This window comes from Porites lutea, chromosome 5, assembly GCF_958299795.1.
Source record: "Porites lutea chromosome 5, jaPorLute2.1, whole genome shotgun sequence".
NCBI lineage: Eukaryota > Metazoa > Cnidaria > Anthozoa > Scleractinia > Poritidae > Porites > Porites lutea.
In genome coordinates this window covers 38,498,115-38,516,759 of record NC_133205.1, presented here as the reverse complement: position 1 = coordinate 38,516,759, position 18,645 = coordinate 38,498,115, and the positions used below count along the sequence as shown (strand labels likewise).

The window sequence follows — 18,645 nt, the reverse complement described above, 5'->3', positions numbered from 1 at the left end:
TGTAAGCTGAACAGTTAATCAGAAACCACGGATTGTGATGATAGGCCCGCTTTGAAAGTGTTCGATGTTTCGATCAGTGGCCTATAGGTTATAGATTAGAGAGATTAAGATTCACTTTTACGCCAAACGGCAGACGTGAATTTATACCACGTGACCAAGTCTTCACCTTATTTTCCGTTTACTCTTTATTGCTTCTACACAAAAAGAAGTAGTTGTATGCCAGTTTTAACCGTAGGAATCGTTAGGGACTATTTTTATCTGCTTATTTTTTATTCTGAGAAATTCTCAACTTGAGTGTGACGTTTGCCGTTTGCGGTAAATGTGAATCTTAATCTCTCTTATACCTTTCACTAAAACCGCGAAAGTTAACGTTATGCTGGAGACCCGTGAAAAATATTCTCTCAAACACTTTGAAATTAAGGGAAAGTTCATTTAATATGACAAGGGGGGGGGGGTGAAGATATTGAGGCGGGGGCTCCGAAAATTTTTAGACACCCGAAGGGGGGGCTCTGAAAAAATTGAACCGCTAGCGAGGGGGGCTGCTAAAATTTCAAGCTTCGAGTTTCAATATCTTCATCCCCCCCCTTGTCATATTAAATGAACTTTCCCTAAAGGTTATTATTTAACGGTATTCGCAGATCAAATGACCATAACTTATACACCGTATTTAAGTACACAGATCGGGAGGCAAGGACACAGCTCCTAACATCAAATAAGCAACCGCCATGTTTTAGTAAGCAAGCCCTTCTTGTGAAGGTTTTTTCTTAAATACAAAGAGAAAAACAGCAAGCAAGTTTATGACGACAAAAAGGAGAGCTTCACAAGTAAGATGCTGCTCCCTCGAAACAACCTTCATCCCACCTGACCAAACTGTATTCACCATTTTTGTTTCCTGAGAAACCGATGAAGGCTGCATCCAAGACTTAAACTGAAATGGAAAGAATGGACTCGAGCAGTTACTTGATACGGGAAACAGAGGACATACGCCCTCGCCTTTAAAATGTACGAAAAACAAAACATAATCGGCTTTTATTGTGAGAGCTATGAACAATTGCATATGCCAGGTGTTTAACACCGTGTGCGACGAATCAGCTAACATGCATTCATTAATGTAAATGATGAGAAAATATTGTTTTAGCAAATATTGTTTTAAAATGCCTCCCTATGCCTTTTCAAAGAAAATAATTCAAGTTTGTTCACCCCATTGACTTAAGACATTGGTTTGTCGATTAAAGTTTCCGGCAGAGTATCGGAAGCTCGGAGGTTTTTACGTCTGCTTGGCGCATTAAAACAAAAAGCATGCAATTTTAATTCAAGTAGATTCCAATATATATTCAAGGAGGCTTAATTCTTACTTGCACAAGGAAAATGAAATGACCCTTCCTCCATATTTTTGCTTTTACTCCAACTTTCACGCAATAAACCGATTGGAAACGCTAACTACGCAAGCTATCTGAATCAGATAATTGGCATCCTTGATAAAGACTATATTTCGAAGAAAGATCAGCCAAACGCAGCAAAAATCACAAATATAGATTGCATGAAGGATATTCAAATCCTCTTTACGGTTTCATTTCTGATTTGTTGGCCAATTTACTTATAGCGGGATCCAACAAGTTTATAATTTAGTTTCAAGAGAGGTTACAAGACAGTTCCTCCTATTCTCAAATCGCTGTAGATGATCGGGAGTGAGGTCTTTTGGTAAGTTTCCAACCTGCATATCCATGAGTGTCAAAGCTGTAGGCCTGTTTTCTTTTCTTGCCCAGCTTTCAATGTTTATCATGTTTTGAAATCTTAAACAGCACGAGGCCAGCGCTTGTTTGAACTCGGGAATTCTTAATGCATACACGACTGGATTTATAAAAGAGCCGGAGTAATGAATAATGAAGATAGAATTAAAAACTAAATAGAAAACTCGAAGAACAACTATGTGACGGTATAAATATCTAACAACGATTACAGAAAGCCAGGAAAAGACATGAATGGTAGATACACACAGTAAGGGTTTTGTCAAGCGTTTGGTTTGCAAGGCTCTTCTCTTAACTATATTTTCCGTTCTTGCCTGTCGAAACTTTATAAAAATGCCAATGTTACAACCACAGACGAAAGTTGCGGTAATAGAAGAGAATATAATCCTGTAAGAATTATACTTTACAGTTAACTTAGATAACTTTAAAAAGTTCCAAGTTCGGATCGCGGTGAAGTCGATGATGATACTAACTGACCAAACCATGAAAATAAGAATGTGGTACGCCCGCATTGAAAGTGTTCGGTGTTTTAGTGGCCAGTAGACGGCGTAGCACCTTTCACAAGATATAAACGCTGCAGAAATTGTGGAGGCACGCGAAAAAATTCCTTCCCAGGAAATATAAAATAGTGTTAATGGTTTTAGTGACACAACTGGCCATAGCTGATACGCACTTCCCACCATTAAGTAAACGTAGAGAGGCAGAGACACAGCTCCTACCATAAAATCAGCAACCGCCATGTTTATCACCAAAACAAAGCTTTTTTTGCGAAGCTTCCTCTCAAATACAAAGAGAACAACAACGAACGTGTTCGTTACTACAACAAGGGCAGCTTCTAAAACAAATGCGCAGCAAAATGCGATTCCTTCTTCCCTGGAAGTGGAGTCCATCGCCGAACGAAACCAAACCGCGGACACGTTCTCCATTTTAGCTCGTGAAAGTGACTTCAAATTGATTGCCCTCAAAATATAGTGGCTCTTGAACCCTAGCAAGTCTCTAACTGTAAATACCTTTCAAGGGGAATATACTTTTACAACTAACAAACGCGACAGGTGTTGAAATCGATAAAACTGCAAATAATACTGCTATTATGAAACATTGACAGGGAGCAAACAGTTTTGAGTGAGGTAGACTCAAAAAGTACATAAAGGAAACTCAAATTATTCCCCAAAGGCTGTGTTCTGCGGCATTATGTATCTAAGTAGTAAACGACGCATTTTATAATAAGAGTTGCGACATTTTGTAACAACTTGCGCAACTTGTAATTATAGTAATTAGCTACGGAATTTTGTAATAAATGGAAGCCGGCGCATTTTGTAATTAGGGCTGTAGCACGAGTTTGTAATAATCGTCAGTTACAAAATGCGTAAGTTATTACAAAATCCGTCGTTATTACAAAATGCCACAGAACACTGTCACCGTGTCTGGATGACCTCAATTAGAAAACGCAGTTTAATGAATATATGAGGAGACTTCTATCCTTGGAGAAAAAAGGCCACGATTTAAATTCGAAGCTATTTCTCAGCCTATTGCGATCTATAACAGAAGAAATATTATTTTTTTCATAGAAGCATTCTTCTCCGATAAAGCTTTCGCGATGGAAGTGAGAACTAGAAATTAATTTCTTTCTCCTCCAAAAAGATAAGAGTTTACTCTCATTTAATTCCGAAGATAAGATCAATTTCCCCGGTAACAGCCAATTTGTTCTTTCGCAATCATACATCATTGAAATCATGGCAGGACGAAAACTTCGCTAGAGGGCGTATCCACTCATGAAGACTGTTAGTTCTACGGCTATATTGCAACTGACTGATTGATTGATTGATTTTCACCGTCGGGTATATATAGAGGATATTACACGGTGGCGAGAAGATATGAATTTTATGTTCGAGTGGCAAGAACAATATCTCACGAGTGAGCGAAGCGAACGAGTGAGATATTGTTCTTGCCACGAGAACATAAAATTCATATCTTCGAGCCAACGTGTAATGTTCTTTTTATTATATGGAAAAACCAATTCAACAAAAGCAAAAGGCGCGAATCGTGACGTCATTGAACGATACGACGCTCGCAAAGGTGACATACGGAAAATACGCCACTCGGGTCCCGGATGAAGTGGCGTATGGAATCTACGAGTGGTTTAGTTCCCAGTAAAACACTCTCCTCCATATAATAAATAAGAATATGATCCCGCCAAAAAAAAACGCACTTTCGTCTTACCCAGCATTCCACGTGAACGTCATCTGCTGGTCTGCTTAGTTTAATTAGGGACTGGTAACGAGCATTGGATAACCCTTCAATGAAAAACCGGAATTTCCGGAATTTTGGACCGCAGTTCAAAACGAAAAACAACGAAGTAATAGAGAGCTTTATCGTCGCCTCCATAAAACGTGAAATTAGGCATCTTTACGTCGTAGTCGTGCAGTGACGGCAAAGAAATGTACAAAAAGCGTAAAGCACGCACAGAGAAGTACTTCTTTTTGCCTTTCTCGTTGCTGTCACCGTCACCGTTGCTTAATAGGGAGCTTAAGCAGCGACGTTCTTGAGCGACGCACGTCAACCGGAAATGGACGTTTTGCACTCTTGAGCCGTGATTTTGAACAAATTTTTGGGCAGATCGTCTCTGTAAGAATGAAGACACTTGGCAATATAAATAAGGTGGCCTCAAGGCTTATTAAAAGAGGAAAAGGCTCACTTCCGGTTGACGTGCGTCGTTCAAAAACGTCGCTGCTTAAGCTCCCTAATCTCCCTTCTCTCTCCAAGGCACTGTTAAAACCGCGTAGGATTTCGTCTTGGAGAGGTGTCCGCCTCTAAGAGAGGCAAAGAAAATGTCTGGAGAAATACAAGAAACACCTTCAGGACCCAGTTGTTCAAAAGGTGGATAGGAATATCCACTGGATAAATTATTGTCCAGTGGATAAGTTTTGGGAAAATCAATTGCGTTATCCAATAAGACCTTAGAATTGGACTATGAGAACCAGATTGAGTAGGCAGCAGACTCAAAAGTTTTTAAAGGTGGTGTTAGACGAGACGATTCGCAACGACGATTTTTAGCGCAACACAACGTTGCTACATTGTTGCGTATATATAACAGTTACCACACTGTTCCAACACTGCAACGCTGTGTTGCGCTAAAACTCGTGGAATCGTTCCGTATAACATCACCTTAATCCACAGTCCTGTCACGCAAGAATCATCCGGCTGAGTCACTCCAAACGCTGCTACCAACAGAAGTGACTTTGACCAGTCTAGGTGATAGCGTTAGGGAGCTAAAGCAACGACGACAGCGACAGCAACGAGAACGGCAAAAAGCAATAAGATATAAAGCAAAACAACAACTTGCGCGTGCATCCCGCTCTTTTGTACATTTCTTTGCCAGCGTTGCAAGACTACGACGTGAAAAATTCCTAATTTCACGTTTTGTGGAACACAAGACAACGACTTCCTTTTCCTTTTCCTTAACTTCTGCAGGGGCGGATCCAGGATTTTTTTTAGGAGGGGGTGCACTCGTCTCTTGCTCTACTTCAACACCAATAAACCACATAGTTTTTTTTTTGCAGAATACCAGTTGTTTTAGAAAACCGCAGGTCATCTCAGGGAGGGGGGGGGGGGTGCGCACCCCCTGCACCCTCCCCCTAGATCCGCCCCTGTTCTGTAAAGTGTTTTAGAATTCAGCCCCCCCTCCGCAAATATGCCAACATCTGACGAACTAAACCAAATTGGAATAAGCGCGATAAAGTTTGACGGCAGCGCGAAATCACTTTCACTTTTTCAGTGACGTTTTTGTAGCTATCGCCGTCGTTGTTGCTTAAGCTCCCTGTTATCTCAAGACAAACACAGATGCCTACAAGGAAGGTGATTACCAGTAAAAGACTCAATTTACGTGTTCGGGCTTAACCATTAACACTTGTCTCATGACAGTGAGGGTCTCATCTTGTAAGTCTCTCATCATATCAGTTTCTATATCTGCTCTGAGCAACAGGAGTAAGTTCTGGGAACAGAACTGGCTTGGCATTCTTAGCCTTGTACTCGATCTCCTAATCGTAATCAAATCTAAAGATCGTCAGTGGTTTACTCTGTGGAAAACGCTACCCAGCTGTTGAACAACTGGTGCCAGGTGACTGTGTCATGAAGGAGTCCGTTAAAATAGAGTCGACTGTATTCCATTTTTCGCTCGTGTGGGGCAAAAGAAAGCGGAGTAATCGACGGTGATCGAATTTATAAATCAAAAGGACCTTCCGTACACAGCTCGCACTCAGTACATTTTCGCCGCTGAGTTGGAAACAGCTTGTATTAGCAATACCAACAATGATCTGTGAGCTTTAATTACACGGAAAAAGTTCTACTCTTGTTTAACTTTCCACAGGATTAGAAAATCTCTCCTGGCCAAGGCCCTTCAAGTTCAGGAATTTGTTCATATATCATCATATGAAATAATTTCCCTTCCTTCTCGCGACTGAAGACCAGAGCTATGCCCTCTTGAATCTGCAAAATGGAAAAGATTTGCAATTAATTAATAGTAAGGCACAAGGCGGACAAAAAGACAAGGTTGCCATTCACTGGAACTAAAAACAATTGACTGTTCCTCAAGCAATTATCAAAGACCTTTCATAGCTTCACAATCACGTAACTTTTTTTGCACGAAATAACAATATTTCCTTTATTTCCATTTTCGTTGTGTTACCTTTAGGAAAAAAATCAATCGAGTGTAGACTATTCTTTCTGGATAAAAATGTCTTGAGTTTATGATCCTCAAGAAACCCTGAGGCTGCCTCAAAATAAATTTCCTCTTGCCTAGTCCCAGTACAGCGTCTCTCCAGTCTCTCTCGGTCAGTTCACTTCGGTGACGTATTTACGCTTGGACCATGTGACCCGAAACGCTTTGTCCGCGCCGAATAATGAGGTCTAGGGACTAGGCAAAATTTCCTCGACTTTTCATAGCCTGAGAAAACAGCAGACATTTCGAGGTGCCTCCCGGGAAATGACGTCTGAGAAATGAGCGTAGAAATTTCATACTGATGACGCATCACTATCCAGATCTGGGTAGAGCTTCTGATTTGTCGTGCTGCGGGAAATTTGCTTCAACCAATCAGAAGCACTATCGAAAAAAATCCCATTACTAATGACGCGTCACTACCCAGAGCTGGGTAGTGCTTCTGATTGGTTGAAGCGAATATTTGCCGCGGCACGACCAATCAGGAGCACTACCCAACTCTGGATAATGACACGTCATCGGTATGAAGTTTTTGCGCTTGCAGACGTCATTTCGCGGGAAAACCAGTGATGGCGTCGCGAAATGTCGGCTGTTTTCCGAGGCTAGACTTTTCGAAGACTTAGCTAAGAACTAAGAAATTTCAATGACGTTCTACAAGGAATTCCCTGGCTTTTTTTTTCGACCTATAAGGGAGAAAAAAGCTACCTGATAGAGTGGTTTTCGTTTGAGTGTCGTAAAACCAAAACCAAAGTAATTACTCTGGCCAATCACATAGGACACAGACAATACATTGAACCAATCAAAACTCGAAGTAATTACATGTGGCTGACGCAAAGCGCGGGAAAATGCATGCGAGCGCGTCACAATTGGCTTTGGTTTTACTTCTGATTGGATGAAAAGGTGGCGCGAATCTTTTAAGCCAATCGCATCGTGTAGAAAGTGCAAAACCAATTACTTTTCGACACTCAAATGAAAACCGCTCTAGTACTCGTTTCTATACGGCACTTACCTCTGCTTCCCAACCCGGGTCTGGAACGAAAATGTGAGTCACCCATGTTTGTTTGCCTTCTGGCGAGAACCACCTTGATATGAACACCAGATACCATCATACCATTCATCTGAGAAGAGCAGAGAAAGCTTATCAATGAAATTTTACTTAAATTTTCCCTTTAAAGGCATCTTTCTAACAAAACATTTAGTAATGACGCAGGGTGAGACAGTCAGGATACTTGCAGAAATAGCCAAGCAAAAGTTCACATCAGTCCCCGGCCGGAAGGAAAAGTGTACCACTTATCAAACTCGAAAAACGTACGGCAACAGTATTAAAGCCGGAAAACCGACAACTGAAGGGTGCGGAGGGCGGAAAAAAGGTGCAACTGCTGTAATTCGCGGAAAAGAGGGGAAAAGGTGTCAGGTTCAGGGAAACGCGCCAAAAGTTTAAAGTGTACATCTTGGGTGGTTCTGATAAATTGGATATTTTTGAAGGACGATGTTATCTGCGCGGCGTGTGATTAGGACCTCTGAACATTTTTATACTAAAGAATCTCGACTCAATGTCAAACGAAATGCTTTTTCGCTTGTTGGGGTCAAAATTTGGAATGGGATACCTCAAATTCTTAGAGAAAGACCGAAAAAAGCTTTTAAAAGATCATTAAAAGAAATGCTACTCGATATCCTTGAAACTGAAGACTCCCATATTGATGTGGGTACGATCATCGTGAAAATGAAAAAGTAATTTTCTTGTCCTTTATTTTCATTTTATTTTATTTTTAAAATTCCACTTTAATATTGTCCTTGCATTTAAGTAGAATAGTATCTATTTAATGTAAAATATATCTATTTAATGTAAAATATATATACTTATATAACGTCTAATTTCTTTGTATTTGTCTAGTTTGTAGTAAATTATGTAGCCTGGCCTGCCTCGAATAGCCTCGCTAACTGCAGGCCAGTCCAATGTGTCCTTTGTTATATTTCCAAATTTAAATAAAGTTGAAAGTTGAAAGTTGAAAAGTTGAAGTTTAGGACAGAGCCAAACCTTAGCAATAGCTTTCAATTTTGGCAACTTAGCTTTGGTTTATAGAAGTTAGCACTTTTTGTTTTAATCTTTTCTAATACTATGCATATGTCTACTACATTAGTTCTTAAAATAGAAGCACACCTCTTCGATAGCATTTTCTGCAGCGTCGAAAGATTCAAAAGTCACAAATCCTTGGCTGTGGAGAAAAACGGATATGCTGTTGACTGTGTAGTAAAACTGTTAAAGGCATGCAGAACGAACTTAAGAAGACTTTTTCTCTACTCTCCGAATTCCTTGACCCCTTGAACGTATCTTTAGCCACCTTACAAAAATGTATATCCACTATTTAGTGTTTAGTTTAGTGAGAATCATCCGGATAACATTTAACCCTTGCTTCTTTCAAGGAAAGATAAATATCGTTCTAACTTGAAGGGATGTTAAATACTATTTCTAGAAACACAAAGAGATAAGTGATCCGAAACGCTCAAACTGCATCAGCTTTTGCAGAACTTTCCTTATCCCTCACACATCCAGAGCGGCGGATGATATCCTATGATGTGGCCTTGCAAATGAAACTTCTTTAACCGTTCTTTCATGTTTTACCACATAATTTGAGTCTGTGGATGAAATTCTCATGGTGTGACCAATCAAATGAAACATCCACAGCAGTACTTTGATGAGGTACTATTTGTTCTTCAGCATTTCTAGATAATATAAAATTTGGGACTCTTTTTGTTTAATGCTCATTATGAGTGTTTTCAGGAGTAATATAATATTTTGAAAAACAAGAATGCTCTTACAGCAGCGTTCAGTCTCGCTTGCTTGGACATTAGATCGAGAAATAAGGCGATTAATTCTACACGAAACAGGATCTACTCGCTAAAGGTTGTTTACCTCCGAATTTATCGTCGTCGATACTTTTTATTTGTTTCTGAATTGGTTTAGTACGCGCGTTAGCGACGACCGGAAAAACGTCCGCGGTCGTAGGCTATACGCGTATGTAAATAAATACACGAAAATTCAAGGGCCTCGATTCCAGAGAAATTACATCATTGCCAGAGATCAAAGAAGTGATTTACATGGCACGTCATTTCAATCATCGCCGAAAATAAACCACATGCTCATCACAAGAGTCATTTGCATACAATGAAAGTCTACAACAACCGACCATCGCAGTTTTGCTAATTAAGATTCTTATTTTTTTTCCGACCTCTCAGTAATTTTCACTTGTTCCAAAGTAATCAACGCTTTGAAGAGATAGAACTCGTGGACTGACACATTTCGGAAAAGCTTTAAATTAAATCTTTCCTAAGCTTTCTTCAAAAAGCATGCGTGGCTTCGATCGCGCAACGATTCTTATTCCTAGTTTCCACGGTCCACGCTAGGAACGCCTGGCACAATGACCCCCTTTTGTGTCCTAAATACGAAGAAAAATACGTTGCAGATGATGAGTCTCGCTGCTTACGCAAGCGAGACTAACTAGATGAACGCACGCCCACACTCTAGTCTGTGTGAGGTTGCAGAAACTAACATTACCTTCTGTCCTTTTCAAAGTTGACTCGCTGGACTTTCCCTGAAATGTGCAAAAAGGACATTTTAAAGGAGTTATGTCACGGTATTCCACATTTTTGGTTCAGAACTAGGCTCACACGCAAAGCTTAGGGGCAAGCGTTTGGCGTCCATCGCTTTCTTAAAAATTTACGGGTGAAACCCCAACGCTCGTGCTTGAGCGACCAAACAAAGATCTTGTTTGTAAGATATACTCCTAATCACTCTCATATAATGTCTTAATAACTAAAGTTACAGAGCACTTCCTTTGCCAGTGACCTGTCAACTCACCAAATTTAGTAAATGATTCCTGAAGAATTTTCTCCGTTAAACCATACCCTTTAACAAAGATTGTGTTACCCTGTAAGAATAAACTTTGTAAGCGACATGTTATACATTAAAGACAATAGTCTTTAAAATTATATAAAACGTAAAGAAACAAATGGTCAGTGTATTTAGCACCATCTACATCTATGGCATTTCCCTCTATATGCGCGAGTAACCTCGATAAAGTCCCACCCTTAAGCGGTTACTTTGAGCAGTGAAGTAGATTGACCAACAACCTCCTCTGTAAGTTAAGTATCACTTGCGCAAGTCTCAAGTCTCGAACTCCGAGTTGAGAAAAACAAAAGCTTCCCTGGTCACTAATCTCTCGCAAAACAACGAATAGCAATCTTCTTGCGTAGAATGCAAATGAAGTTGTGGGCATTCGTAGTTCACTATTTTTCGTAAAAACACGTCTCAAACTGAAACAAAAAATGCAACCGTTTTTAAGGACTTTTCAAGGACTGTTTCAAGGACCACATTTGATTTTCAAGACCACCTACCAGGAAAGTAATTTAACAGATTGAACACAAATGCACATTCTCAGTCCATCCTAACAGGGCTTAAAGGCTTGAACTGTTTTATCCACCAACTTCTCCACATTTTTCTACACACTTGTCTCAAATTGATAGTTAGTTATTGCATAAAACAAAAAAACGCTTTATCTAAATCACCTTTAAGTTCTCTAAGCTATGATTTAAAAAAAAATAAAAATAAAAAAAATAAACGTGAAACTAAATTTACGTGTGCAAAGGGTACAGGCATCTCAAACAGGTTACTATAAGGGGCTTATTTTGATGTGTTTGTCTTTACTAACAGGGCAAAACCAAAGAGCGATGAGGAAAGTCTCTTGTAACAAGAAAAGAGCCAATAAGAAATTTCAACTTACATAGAGTACTAGCTTTGAAAAACTGAACGCAAAACTACAGGAAAACCTAATAAGTGCCAGTCCCTTTAAACTTCAGGGGGTTCATCTCACCTCACTGTTTGATTACAAGTTTGCATTTTGAGAGCAGAGTAATAATGTAAGTTTAGAGTATAGTTTTAATACATTTCAATGCAATATTGCAGTCATACCTTTCTTGGTTCATCTGACCAACTTCTTCTGGAGCCCTGCCCTAAAAAAACAATTTAAAAAATTGAAGTTCTCTCATCGAGATTGGCTCTGATATTTAAGAAAATGCTTACACATATTATGTGACATAATAATTAATAATTATAATTAATAATTAAATATAATATAATTATAAATCAATATAAATGTATATATTATAATTAATAATAATTATGAAATAATTATACCTTCAGAAAATCGTCTGTTCTGCGTGGAAGAGGCAGGCACAAAGCTATTAAAAAAAATTAAAATAAGAGAATTAATTATATAGGGCATTCACTTATTTGTTTGCTCTTTTAAGCAAGAACACTGTAACCTCTCCAGGAGTGCAAAAAACAACTATTCTCACGATCAAACATGGCCTGGTTGCCACAAATGTCTCAGTTGGCTGCTTAGAAATAACATTTAAAAATTGTATTACCACGCTCTAATGTAGTTGTTCCCAGCATAATCCTTGTTACAGAGTAATTATGAGTAAACAGTGTTATAAAATTTACACTTCTTTGTCAGTTACCTTTCATACAGATTCTTCATTGCTGCTGCATGTGACTATTAGTTAGAGAAAAATAACAAGGTTCAGTTTATTACAAGCAATTTTCTTACAAAAACAGTTTCCAAGTTAATAGGGATGTGTTTTCACCAAGTTTATAAGAAGAAAATTAGTCCCAGTTTGCAATTTTTTCCCACAATATAGACTGCTGTTTAGTAATACTTAAAAGCCCTTTTTGCTTAGTAAACAACAGAACTTACCCTTCTTCAGAAAGATCTACTTGAGGGCCCCTGAAAAGGACTTTTATTAAGACAAAATTTGGAGTTACTTAAAAACGTAACGATCTAGTAACGGTTTTACAATGAAAATCAAAATCTGATCTCCATTCAGGATAAAAAATTGGATCCAATTCAAAATGCTTGGCCTTACTATCAGTGCAAGATGAAGTTCTACGATAATTTTATTTATTTCATTCAAGTCAGGTTTGTCTGTGATAACCAGCAAAGAAGAAGATGCAGTGGTGTTACCTGCTGTTCATTTCTGTTGGAAGAAGGTAGTTGTTGTTGCTGGAAATCTGTCTGAAGAAAAGAACAAATTAATTAAAAAACCACAATCAAGGTTGAATAGTTAATAAAATTGATGATGGTTATTAAGAAATTGTTTACGATAGGATGGAGACTACTATATTTAATATTAGTTTTAGAATTTTGGTGCGTTAAGTAGAATGGTACCCTTGTGAATCTATGAGCTACACTATCAGAAATTTGCTCCACTAGCTAGTTAATGCACCCCCTCTGTTTATTAGCCTGCAAAAACATCCGTTTCTCCTCACTCTTCGCCACTGGGGACGTTTTGCGTGGAGGAACGTCTGTGACTCAGCGACAGAAATTCCATACTGATGACGTAATATCTGTCTGGAATCTGGTCAGAAGAGCTGATTGGTCGACAGAGTAGTTACATTGTTTTAGCCATTGTTTACGAATGACAGACAACAGACAAAAGGCCACAAAGGTCAGATGCAAATGCGAAGAATCTCTAACAAAACAGTCAATTTTTGTGGAACATAGTCTTCTCTAGAAGAAGCATTTGAGATTTGCTGGAGCTCGTTGGCAGATGAACACAACACTTTACCAAAATCGACCAGAAAACACTTAAAATTGGACAAACTTGTATTTAATTTTGCAACCCCATGACTACCAGATTTATTATGTAAACATTGATTTGCGTCATCAGTATGGAATTTCTGTTGCTGAGTCACAGACGTTCCTCTGTGCAAAACGTCCCAAGCGGCGAGGAGCAAGGAGAAACAGATGTTTTCGCAGGCTATCTGTACATAAGCCCTCCTCAAACCCCTTGAGAAGTTGTATATAAGCCCAGGGCTCACAATTGGCAGTTTATGGTCATTCTAGATAATAGTACAGATGTAATGCCAAAGACAACATTGGCAATGCTAGGACAGCAGTTGATAATAATTATGTCTACCTTTGGCCTCCTTTCACTGCCTTTTGCTCTTTTAAATTCTCTGTGAACAGGATCCTTTTTAATCTTCACCTCCTAAAAAAAACCAACACAATTTCAGATAACTGTTGGTTTTGGCCTTAAATTTGTAACAACCCTGAAATGAAGCCCACTTAGGGGCACTTGAATCATGATAAGGATTCACACAATTTGTGTGGAATCAAGAGGTACTGTACATACAAAGAGGATATCAGTTCCTGCTGTACACAGCAGACTAGTTTCTTCACTCTCTTTGCCTATTAATATTGTACATATTACTAACTTGATATACCGGTATTTGAAACTTTCTGGATTGTAATTTAGATCATTGTAGTAACAGGGCTATCATAAAAGGGCAGGTGGCTATGAGCATTTTTAAAAAGGCTTCCAAATTCCATGAAAAACATCTCCTGGCCGTCTCATTTCCTTTATGTATGGGTATGGTACTTTCTGCATGGAGCCTTCGCTTTATTATTATGTGGTGGAAACAGAGAAGTCCAACAGATCATTCTCCTTATCCTGGGTTAATAAAGAAAGCAATAAATTATTTTTTGATGCCCTGGCTCACTCAGGCCTTTCACTTATTTAGTGCTTTCACCCCTATTATTCTCTAATACTTATTAACATCATTAGGTTTTCTTTTGCCTAGTCCCTGTACAGTGTCTTCCCAGGCTTTCTCGATCAATGCATTTTGGTTCATTTTTTTGGAACAATATTCTATTCAAACTTGATGCCTGACAGAAAAAAACTGGCCAATCAATGATACAGTTGCGTTGTTTTTCCCTCGGGAAGGCGGGAGAGGGGGAGGGACTCCCATACAAATGTGACAGAGATTCTCATTGGAAAATTAAAACTAAACTTCTAAGGGAAACCAATGTGGGTGTGGTGCAAGGGTAAATTGACCTCTACAGGATACCATACTAAAACAGACATCTAAATAAGAGCTAGAGTGTGTTGTGCCAGGGAATGTTGTGTTCCTTTTTAAACATTCGATTTCTGTGTGGCCAGTGTCACAGCACTAAGCAATACCCAAATGCGCAAAAATAGTTAGTTTCTGTCCTAAACACCCTAGGAGAGACCAAAATCTGCAATTTACACCCCTAAAATTAAAGCGAGACTATGAGCCTCCCTGTCATTTTTATATGGGAGTCCCCCGCTTCAGGTGCTTTCCATAGTCATACTAGTGCAGGCTTAATTTACCCCCGAGGCAATGAGCTTCTTGGCTATCTCTTTGGCATCTTCAGGTGCATGGGAAACATCAACAGGTGCATCTGAAGCATAAAAAGTAAGGAATAGGAGGATAGATAATTTAATTTATTAACTTAAAAACTCACATCCACTCTCATCATGTGAGTTTGGGACACCTCTGGAATGAATCATAATCTAATTGATTGGATGCAAGCCACTACACCATGCCCAAGAAAAGGCTGCCATTAAAATCAGTATCATTTTCTTCTGGTCAACTGTAAAATACATCAACATTTTTTGCTTGTTTTCCTCGAGAAAAGATGGGGAAAAGATGGAAAGATGGGCTGGGCAGAATAAAATGGAGCTGAATGCTAAAAAGACCAAAGATATGTGGATCACCTTCAAGAGGTCCTGTCCAATTCCTGCTCCTATTAATATCGGGCCTACTGAACTGGAGAGAGTCTCAGAGTTTAAACTACTGGGTGTATATGTACAGAATGATCTCAAGTGGAATACACATGTCTCAAGTATTGTCAGCAAAGCGTGTAAACGGATCCACTATCTTAGGGTCTGTAGAACAGCCCATCTCCCCAGGGACATTGGTCTTACAACTTACATCACTAAGATTAGACCTGTTTTAGAATATGCCTCGCCTGTCTGGGGAGGGCTGCCCATTTACCTCGAAGAAGATCTACAGAGAGTGCAGAATAGATGTCTAAATGTCAACGGTCTCCCTAGGGATACTGTTGAGTCACTTGTAACTAGGCGTCAGAATTTGACAAGGAAAGAATTTAAACGTATCCTAGAATCAGAAGCACATCCTTGTAAACGTTTTTTAGAAAAGCCAGTGGATCATGGCCATAATCTAAGATCTTGTAAGACTAACCCAGCGCACCTCAGATTACCTGTATCATGCACTGTTAGGCACAAACAATCGTTTATTCCTAGAGGTGCTAAACTTAACTTAATTTGATATGTATATATAATATGCAGTGTTTTGAATTTTTATTGTAATATTACCGTAATTCTTATCGCCAAAGGTAATAAATAAAGGTTATTATTAAAAATAAAAAAAAAGGAGAGTTAGATGCAAGATTATTGTTTATTGTTCCCATTGATCAACAGATCATCTAATAGCCCATTTTACAGTTTCAGGTGGAAATGAGGTTGGGGTTCAGACCTTTTTATGATACAAACCTAACTGCAAAAATGCTTCATTATGTAAATCATGTTGCACCACTACTACTACTACTGTTACTGCTACTGCTGCTGCTTCTGATGCTTCTGCTGCTGCTACTGGTAACTGCTACTGCTACTGGTAACTGCTACTGCTACTGCTACTGCTACTGCTACTGCTACTGCTGCTGCTGCTGCTGCTGCTGCTACTGCTACTATTACTGCTACTGCTGCTACTACTGCTACTGCTACTGCTGCTGCTTCTGATGCTTCTGCTGCTGCTACTGGTAACTGCTACTGCTACTGGTAACTGCTACTGCTACTGCTACTGCTACTGCTACTGCTACTGCTGCTGCTGCTGCTGCTGCTGCTACTGCTACTATTACTGCTACTGCTGCTACTACTGCTACTACTGCTACTACTGCTACTACTGCTACTACTGCTACTACTGCTACTACTGCTACTACTGCTACTACTGCTACTACTGCTACTACTGCTACTACTGCTACTACTGCTACTACTGCTACTACTGCTACTACTACTACTACTACTACTACTACTACTACTACTACTACTACTACTACTACCACTACTACTACTAAGGATTTTAATGGATAACACAATTAATGGAAATTCCATTAGTTTTCATTGTGGTCCAGATACAAATATAAAAATATTAAAAAGTACAAAATACGAACGATTACAGTAAATGAGAGGGGCAAAAACAGTCTTACTATGAATGAACCATAGGGTTTTAATATTATTAATATAAGGGTCAATTATTGTGCACTGAGATGAATTGCTTGAGAAGAGAGAGTTCGTGCACATGTGATCAGAAGTGAACAAGGGCACAGAGTGCGTTTTGTTAACACTGTTTATTATCCAACGACTGTGAATATTAGCTGGCACAAAAACTTTTTAGTAGTTATAAAGCAATCATAATTTTCTGCCGTAAAGAGAAGTTAGTCATGGGTGAGACAAAAGGTGAACTCGAGCAAATTTTTAACTCATATTAGTATCACGGTAAAAAATATGTTATTGGTTGTTTCATCTATTTACATTGTTTAAAGTACGTGCAGATGAAAGCCACTTCAGTCACAAAATACAAAGGATTATATTCTTTTAAGTTCGAGAAAAAATACCAAGAGAAAAATCTTGAAGCTGAATATCTTTTATCTTGTGGAAAAAATAATGCGTTTAACATGAAAACAGTTTTCATGCAGACTGTATATATTGACTGTGAATTAAGATCATCTCAGAGTAATCAATGAGGCCCATGGATGCGGCGTTGCTAAAACGAGGGTAAGGGTAACACCAAGGGTAAGGGTGGGGGTGAGGGTGGGGGTGAGGGTAAGGTAAGGGCGACTGTTAAGAAGGCATATTGTCATTAATTCCCTGTCATTAAGCATCATCTGGCATATTAATTGGAAAACGGTGCTCTTTAAAATGAAAGGCTGGTCCAGAGGTGATCTAATTTCAAGGTTTGGCTAGCTTTTGCATTTCTGCAGTTAAGTATTTCCAACAACGTGACCGCAAATTAATTTTTTGCTCTTGAAAGGCTTGAATAAAGACATGGATTAATAGTCTTCAATCGTTGTCTGTACACTAAGGCACTATTTATATGGGGATGTGGGACCCTGGGTTGGCGAGGTGATCCGCAAAAGGGTTAAAAAGCAAACCACCTTTTCATGCAATCATAGAACGTCCACAATCCCTCATGTTACAAAAAATAGGCCGACAATCTTTCAGATATGTTACAATTGGAGACGAGCAAACTGTACATCTAACACTTTCCCTTAAAAAAGGCAAATGTATGGTCTTCAAACTGCGCCAAGTCCAAGACATACGAATTGTAAAATTCAAAGAAATATAAAGTATAAAGAAGACAATTTTGGGGGGGGAGAAATTTTGGATGAAAATCTAAATTGGAATTCCCACAACAATTCTCACCCCTACCCTTACCCTTACCCCCACCCTTACCCTTGGTGTTACCCTTACCCTCACCCCCACCCTTACCCTTGGCGTTACCCTTACCCTGGTTTTAACAACATCGCCATGGATCAAGATCAATGGACAGTTGCTGTCTGTTTTTGTAAACTTTTCGTTTTCATACAATACAATATTTCTGTCTAGTGTTAGCAGAAGCAGCCCAGTGAATTCGCCTTTTGGCGAGTCTAGTTCATTTTTGAATTGACCGCGGTACTTAGACCCCTAATGTTTCCAGCTAGATCATTCCAAAGTCTGAGGGCTAGTTGCAAGAAAAGTACATTGACCAGACTTAGTATTAAAAAAGGGACGGATAGTTCCATATTAGTCGACGCTCTAATTTCATAATTATGTCTGGTATTGACGTAGCAAATATAATTATCGAAATAATCAGGACAAAAAATCAGCTCAAATGCATAGTACAACTTATCACCATTCATTTCACATTTTACCTCTTTTCGTGCCTGGTTTAGTTACTGTAGTTTCTTTCTTATCTTTAGCCTTCTGTAGTTCTTTCTTCTGCGATAAAAAATCAAAATGCCACAAACAAACCACAATTGCCTTACAACTCCTTTCATAGCAGCACGTCCATGTAAACAGGAACTTGAAAGTAATCTTCGCATGCAACAAAATGAAAGCGAAATATGAAGAGAAAGGTACCTTTTTCTTTAGCAGGGCGAACTTTTTAAGAAGATACTCTTCCTCTGGAGTGAGATTTGGAAGGCCCATGGCGCTGTTTTCGTCCTCGTCCTTGCTACAAGGTGATAAGGCAAGTACTTCGGTTAACTGGCTATAAAGCCGCCATCTTGAAAACTCTTGTGACTGCACTGATAAAAGCCA

The 18,645-nt window shown here is 39.1% G+C and overlaps 1 protein-coding gene across 1 annotated transcript; it reads right to left on the bottom strand.

The window, feature by feature from the left end:
* Positions 1-5,626: 5,626 nt before the first annotated feature.
* LOC140937309 (negative elongation factor E-like) lies at positions 5,627-18,642 on the bottom strand. The gene is made up of 13 exons (XM_073386855.1): positions 18,466-18,642; positions 18,258-18,324; positions 14,656-14,726; positions 13,441-13,512; positions 12,486-12,536; positions 11,983-12,017; positions 11,657-11,700; positions 11,432-11,472; positions 10,322-10,391; positions 10,019-10,055; positions 8,624-8,678; positions 7,472-7,580; positions 5,627-6,233 (listed from the first exon to the last, which is right to left on the bottom strand). Exons 1-13 carry the CDS (start codon positions 18,532-18,534, stop codon positions 6,163-6,165), a joined length of 792 nt encoding a protein of 263 aa, XP_073242956.1. The 5' UTR covers positions 18,535-18,642; the 3' UTR covers positions 5,627-6,162.
* Between the last annotated feature and the right edge of the window lie 3 nt (positions 18,643-18,645).

Excerpts from the sequence above, each read along its gene's own strand:
- LOC140937309 (XM_073386855.1), bottom strand. The coding sequence starts at position 18,534 with ATGGGCCTTCCAAATCTCACTCCAGAGGAAGAGTATCTTCTTAAAAAG. Across the intron at positions 18,325-18,465 it reads TCGCCCTGCTAAAGAAAAAG|AAGAAAGAACTACAGAAGGC; the intron begins GTACCTTTCTCT and ends TTTTTATCGCAG. Across the intron at positions 7,581-8,623 it reads CAGAAAATGCTATCGAAGAG|ATGAATGGTATGATGGTATC; the intron begins GTGTGCTTCTAT and ends TGCTCTTCTCAG.